At 40.2% G+C, this 7,051-nt stretch overlaps 1 protein-coding gene across 3 annotated transcripts in view; it reads right to left on the bottom strand.

Annotated features, from left to right (window-relative positions):
* Positions 1 to 7,051, bottom strand: part of LOC137476741 (sodium-dependent neutral amino acid transporter B(0)AT3-like) — a 25,973-nt gene extending 18,922 nt beyond the window's left edge. For 2 of the 3 annotated variants that reach the window (XM_068195063.1, XM_068195054.1), the window contains exon 1: positions 6,502 to 7,049. In XM_068195063.1, the coding sequence (XP_068051164.1) occupies positions 6,502 to 6,658 (157 nt within the window). In that variant the 5' untranslated portion in view covers positions 6,659 to 7,049. Of the gene's footprint in view, positions 1 to 6,501 lie in introns of all 3 variants that reach the window. The other variant, XM_068195082.1, reaches the window with a different exon arrangement.

A 7,051-nucleotide genomic window follows, 5' to 3' on the forward strand; every position in this document is an offset into this window, starting at 1 on the left:
AGAAAAATAACAGTCTGCTGAAGCACTTGAAGTTTACTCTTTTCCACAATAAAACCCCATATCTATAGAAAAACATGAAGAAACATTAACAGTAAGCCATCAGATATGGAATAATGAGTAGAAACCTTCTAGCGCTGTATAGTTGAGGGCTCCAAGTTAATTGATAGAGGAGGATGCGCCATGAGAAATCTAACCATGAAGAAAGCGGGCAGAAAATCCAAGAAGCAGAGAACATAACACAGCAGGTACCACAAACCAGAGCATTCAAACACAAGCACAGCAAAACCTTAGCAGAACATGTGTGATGTTTAAGCACAGAAACAGCAGAACTCTGTAGATTTTGCTTCCAAGGGGCATGGGGAAAGGAAAATTTAGCAGAAAAAAATCATAAAGTACAAGCAACAAATTATCTTGTATCTGTACATTCTACCTTAAAAAAAAAAAAAAAAGAGTTTAGGGGTTTTTTTCCTCTGAAAAAGTGAAAAAGGAAAATTATTGTGGTGAAGCGTTTCTAAGTACTTTAAAAGCCTGGAGAAATACTCATAAAAATAAAAAGTATTGCCAAAGTGTGATTTAATTGCTTCCCTGGGGTGTGACTTGGGAAAATTTTAGTCTACAACATTCCTTCTGTCAGAAAGACACTGAAGATTCATAAAGCATCAATCCTGCAAGTAGATACATGTGGTACTAAAAGAAGGTCAAGGGAAAGAAACCCCCAAAACTCTTCAAAACTTACAAGAGTCAAAAGTTATTTTGGAAGGAATCCTGCACAAGGATATCACAAAGCCATGGAACAATCCCCATGCATATGAAAAGGCACAGAAAGCCACTAAAGCTTTTTCAAATCAGGCTGTCCAAAACTGCAACTACTGCACTACTGGTCAGTTGATATCATTAACAAGAGAGACCCAAGTGTTGAGGAGCACCAATGTGTAACAAGATTGCTGAAGAGCCATTGGAGTGGAGACAGCTCCACAGCCACAGCAGCAGGAAAGGAAGGAGCAGGTCCACTCAGATACACAGAGGGTTTTTAAAACCTGAACCCTCGATGGCAGTGCACAGGCAAGTCAGGTCAGGACAGCAACTGCCCTACCGTATCCAGCAAAATGACACTTGAAGGGCACAACCTTTGTTGTATCACCTGCATGTGACAGTCTGGGGGGAAGTGTATGAGCCTCTAGGCAGCCTGGGGAGAGCTGCCAGTGCTCCACAGGACAGAGACACCAGGAGGCTCTGGAAGGAGCGCAGTCTAAAGTTGGTTTTTGGCGACCAGCAAAGCAGAGTGAAACAACCAAATTGGCTTTATCACTTGGAAAGAGAGAGCAACAGACTGGGCTAGTGGAAATGTAAAGCAGTTTTAAGTATCAGCTGGGCGACCTCCTAATCCACGTGTACCAAGACCTGCAGAAATCGATGTGCCTCAGTGAGAAGCAGAGAAAAAGACCCAGTAGGTGTGCTTGATATTGGGATACTAAGACTTCCTAAATGGTCGAGAAAAACTGTAGGGAGGACTGGTCCATGATTCAGTCTTGCATCTTACCAGTGCCTGTGAATCAGCTATCAGAAGAAAAGCAAGTGACTTGAAATGATGATTCAAAGACACAGCAGCATTTGAAAGGCCAGAACATGAATAGTACTTTTCCTTCAGAGAGAGATTTGGGAGTAGAAAAAATAGTTATAATAAAGACTGAAATGACCTGAAAAGTGGCAAAATAGTAGGAAATGCATCTGTAGAGTCTGAAAAATTCAGAAAGGACACCTCATTGTGATAAAATGCAGCAAGCATTCGGAGATCCACTTCATCAGTTCTGTTGGTACATAGGAGGAATGGTGATGGGTGCACTTTTCCAAAAGACTAAGAACTTAATGGCAAGATTCCTGTGATAATTGATGCAATTTTATGCAATGGGTGGGAACTACTTGTTCAGATACAGAGAAAAATATATTAGCTATTGAAAGGGGATTTTCAGACCTGTCCCATTCTCTCCATGGCAGTTCAGTGGCTAAGCAGTGTGGTACAGTCAACACAAACAAGGAATTGCATCAAGACATCAGAGAGGAAAAAAATCAACTTAATCACATTCACCCCTCTCTATAGAAAATAGCACTTCATAACCTCGTTTATGTCTTCTGCACACGCCTCAATCCAGATGAAAATATGAGCTACTCTAAGCATTGTATTTGTGCAGCACACTTATGATGGCACTGATATTGCCTTGCAGGTCACATTACAAACCTTACTGACTGAAACTTGGCAGGGTTGAATATCCCACATAAACGACTATATAAATCTCCTTGACCTACAGTGAGGGAGCTAAGGCCATTTCCAGAAAACCAAAGGGGCAATGGCCATTTCAAATGAAGATGGGTAACACCCACAGATAGCTTATAAAATAAGCTTGGTGAACTCCCCCGTGAAATGTGAAGGATGCAAGCATGAAGCTTTCAAATACAAGCATACACCAACCTGAGATGTAAAGGGCAATCAAATATAACAAATTATGAAAGGATTGACTTTACATGTCACAGCTTTTCACTAAGGGTTTAAGCAGGATATATTGAGTAAACCAGAAAATTAAGGTTGTTATTAGCTGTAACCCAATTTTTCTGTCAGACAGCGAATAGTTCTGCTCTTCCCAGCATACTAAATTTTTTTGGGTTGGTTTTGGGTTTTGATTTTTTTTTCCAGTTATACAATTTGTTCCTCTTTGGTTTTGTTTTCCTTTCGAGGACACAGTGAACCAGGCATTTCACAGCACATTGTAGTTCAAATTTGAGCAAAAGGTCAAGTAGGCCATGGGTTATGAAAATCTGGAAATGGTTGTCCCAGAAGTAAACAGCTATCCCTTTGTAGCATGACTGTAGTGTGTAGCAGTGTGGGATTTAGATGGTGGTTGCTGCTACCTGTAGTAATGTTTATGTGCATTTATTTTCCTAGAAAGAAACTGTATTTTATATTACAGACATTTTTCAACAATTTTGTAGGCTCAGGCACATTTTTAATACCCATGGGTTAAGCAAGCATGCATATATATTATATATATATATATATATATATATATATATATATATACAGTAGCTATAATCCAAAGTAAACCACTGCAGTCAGTTCTAGCTAGAACTGGGTTGGTTTCTTCAAGTATACTCAGATGACTCCATGTGTACACAAATAGATGTATGACTTGTTAGTGTCTCAGTTTTAAGTGACAAACTCTGTACTGGGCTATTTAGAGAATTCTTTTCAATCCCAGTTACCTGGGAACATTTGTGTTTGTCTCTACCAACTGTGGCAAACAACCTTCATACCCATTAGTCATGAAAAGTAAATAACTAACTTAACTCAGGCAATAAACCCAAATAATCAGTAACGGCAGCAGGTGATAAATGTCAGCAGAACTGATATTATATTAGATCCGAGTTACTGAGTAACACTAATGTGCAATGAATCAGGGCCAGAGGTCTGATGGGAACAGCTGACATGAGACAAACGTGCAAGCACTTGTTTTCATCTCTTGTTTTTGAAAAGATGCAGAAACAAGGATATCACCTGAACTAGCTGTAAAACTACCCCAGAAGCCATCCAGCCTTCAAGCATGACTATGCCATATCCATACCTGGTTTCTCCATGCTTGTGATTATGGCTGCAGGCAGAAAGCCATGGTATCTCTCACGGCTCCCAGTTAAACACAGTGCTGCTGGTCTCTCCCATGTGCACATCTTCACATGCACACATGCAGGATTTATGCTCCAGTACCCCTGAAAACCTATTGGGCTTTTGCACCTGAGTTGTTTGCTTTTGAAAATGCAAACCCAAACCACGTCACTGCTTTAAATTAACAGAAGAAAAATGCAGCTACCTTACACACAGATGTAAATGTAAGAGCTCCGTCTTCTCAGTGATCTTCACAACTCACTCAACTTTTCCAGTGCCAGCTTTCTAGGATAAATTATTCACAAACCTCGCAGCACTCTGTTAGAGAGTCCATCTTGCTATTGAGCTCTTTAGCCCTTTGTTGAAGGGGTCAGCAATGACCAAACACTGGCTGCCCATCCATACATTGACCTTAATTCACCACTGTCTTGTGCCACTGTTGGTGATGATGCAAAGTAACTGTTTGCCATTACTGAGTCTGGTGGCTATTTTAAGATGGTTTCTCACTGGCAGCATTACTAGTCAGGGAGAAAAGGAGCAACTCAGCCCTTACCCCTGCAGCATTTTCCTGTTTTTACTCTCTTTAAACCTGCTATACCCCCTGTCTTTTTTGTCCCTAGAGGTTCCTGTGTGAAATAGTGGAGTTCTGGAGCTGGATACAGAAGGAAGCAGACTTTCTGAGCACTGCTAACTCCATAAGACAGGTGACCTCCTTGCAGTCAGACTCATGCTGCTCTTGGGGCAGTGAGAGTAGGGATACAGGGGACTCCAGAAGGGAGGATGGAGGACAGAGATCAAACCTCAGGAGCAGATGAGTATTGCTGTCTTCTGAAGTAAGGCTGGGATCTGAAGATATTGAAACACCACTGGCCACAGCTGGCCATGGAGAAGCAACAATTGTTGCTTCACAGGAAAGTGTGAGAGCCTTTTTATGGCCACTAGAACAATATTTCATCTTAATCCTGATTATGCACAAATTTTGTGAAGCCTCTTGCAGCTGTTGGCTCCAGAAGTCCTCTGTGCAATGAAATGTGTGTAGGATCTGCATCTTGCTATGGCCCTGCCTGAGATTTTCAAACTTTCCACTGAGCACTTTGTGTTAATTATTCACTACTTTACAAAAACATCACATTATGTTTGCTTTATTATGTTATTTGTTAACCCTGAATGTTTTTCCCTTTGCTTTCCAAGATAGAAAGATCACCTGAGATGCTGTAGAGGATTTGACCTACAGCTTCTGCTCCATAAGAATATTTTCCTTGTGGGTCCCATGCCATATCTGCTATGGGGATGTCTCTCTAAAGATGTTCATCATGTCTCATTAATGCCAGTATCCTTAACTGAATTGACAGTTTTTTTTTCCCAGTAATTCCCATGGACAAACACAGAGAAACAGTGTGACTCCTGGCTTTCTAGCCACCCAGTGATGGTACTTTTCTGTGGGGCTTTCACTGGGTGTCACATTTTTTAAATAAATAATAGAAAATATCAAGTGTTCTGGGGGGAATCTATCCTACTGCTTCTTGTCTTTTCTTCTCTCTATTTGTGTAACTACCAGCTGTTGCATATTCAGCCTTAAAAAGCTCCTTGCCACCAAAATAATTTCCATTTTCTTGTTTATAGCTTAGGATAAACATACTCTTTAATTTTCAACTTCATTACCTAAATAGATTGAATTCTTAATTTTTTTTTTTTTTGTGTCCCAGAAGTTTTCTAACCCTTGGATAATTGCTGGGACTTTTCTGCATTTTGTCTTTTAAAATCTTGTCTAATTTTTAAAGCTGACTTTAAAAAGTGGACTTTCAGAAAAAAACAGAGACTCAGAAGTTGTCTTACTATAGGCAGCAATATCTCTACCTACTTCCTAGTGTTCTGCTTACATCTGCCAAGGTCCTTTCTCTTGATACAAGCTGCTATAGCTCATTCATTGAGCTACTTACCATAGTCCCTATCTAAGTGGCTGCTTCTTTATGAAACACCTTCCTTTGCAGGCTATAACCATTCAATGGTTCCTTGGTTGATTGAAACATATGCAGTTCATCAAGTAATACAGACACCTCAGTAAAACACACTTGGATGTGATAATATTTTCTGTCACTTGACAGTTTCTCCAGGTGTGAATTTTCATTTTCTCCAATTAATTGAAAGACAACAAATAATCCTGGGATGAAACAATTTGCTCACTCTTCTTTAGACAGGTTACTGTGGCAGATTTTAAAAGTTTCTGTGAACGGTGAGTTACCAAGTACTCTTTTCAGACCCATTTATATTTACCAAATTGTCTGCTTCTAAAGCAATTCTTTGTGGAACTGGTGCCCAGGCACAGGCTTAGGCAGCTGTCCATGACACCTGGCAGGCTCCTGTTGCTGCTCCATCAGATGAACATTTTAAAAAGCACAATTTAGTTTTGGACAGGGGCAATTCCAGATGATGAGGTAGTTTCTAAGAGCATGGGTGGGGAATGACTCACTCACCATCCCAAAGGGAAGTTCAGTTCCCTCAGGCATCCCCAGGGCTTCTCATTTCTCCTTAAGGTAGCCAGCTGCAGGTTCAGTTTCCTGCTTCCATTGGGGCTGTAGTACCAGTATAAAAGCTTCAACATGGATTTGTTCTATCATCAGTCAGGTCACCATCAGTCTGGTCTTCCTAACCGAACGTATCATTTTATAATTAAATATATTTCTATTGAAAGAGCTAATTAACTGGTGCAAAACATTAATGACAATCAGTGTTTTTTAAAAAGGGATATAACTGATATAAATTAAGTAATTTCCATGCCCATCAGAAGTTAGTATAGTTGCATGAGAATTGCAGTTCAGTATTTTGGCAAAGTCCCGTTCCAAACTTACCGCCTCCATGTATCTGACACAAGTATGGAAATCGCCACACGTTCCCCAGGCCAACGGCAAATCCGATGCAGCTTAAAATATACTGGAACTTATTGTCCCACTTGGGTCTGCCATCTTCTTTAGGGGTTTCAGGTGTTGCTGATAAATCTTGTGACATTTTAATGAAATATCCGTGGCTCCTTAGCCCCTTTCCCTAAAAATGGGAAGATGCTTCGAAACCTGTCACTCCTACAAGTTTTATGCAGGGTGACAGAAAGATCTTGGAAGAGAGGTGGAGCTTTCTTTTTATCTGATGCAAAGGGCTGTGTCATTGCCAAGGCTGCAGTTTAAAGACAAAACCAGGAATTATTATTATATAGAGAGTTACCACTCTTGCTTTTTTTGCAGCTCCTTCTATAGTTAGACAGCTTGGGAATATGTTGTTAATGGGTAACTCAGGATCAAACAGATTTTTATTTTCTGTTCTCCTTGTGTTCTCAGACTCTGTCAGACAAGTGTGACACTGAATATAATTAAAAAGGAACCTTTGCAGAGGACTAATTAAAATTGC

The sequence above is a fragment of the Anomalospiza imberbis genome, chromosome 1 (assembly GCF_031753505.1).
Source record: "Anomalospiza imberbis isolate Cuckoo-Finch-1a 21T00152 chromosome 1, ASM3175350v1, whole genome shotgun sequence".
NCBI lineage: Eukaryota > Metazoa > Chordata > Aves > Passeriformes > Viduidae > Anomalospiza > Anomalospiza imberbis.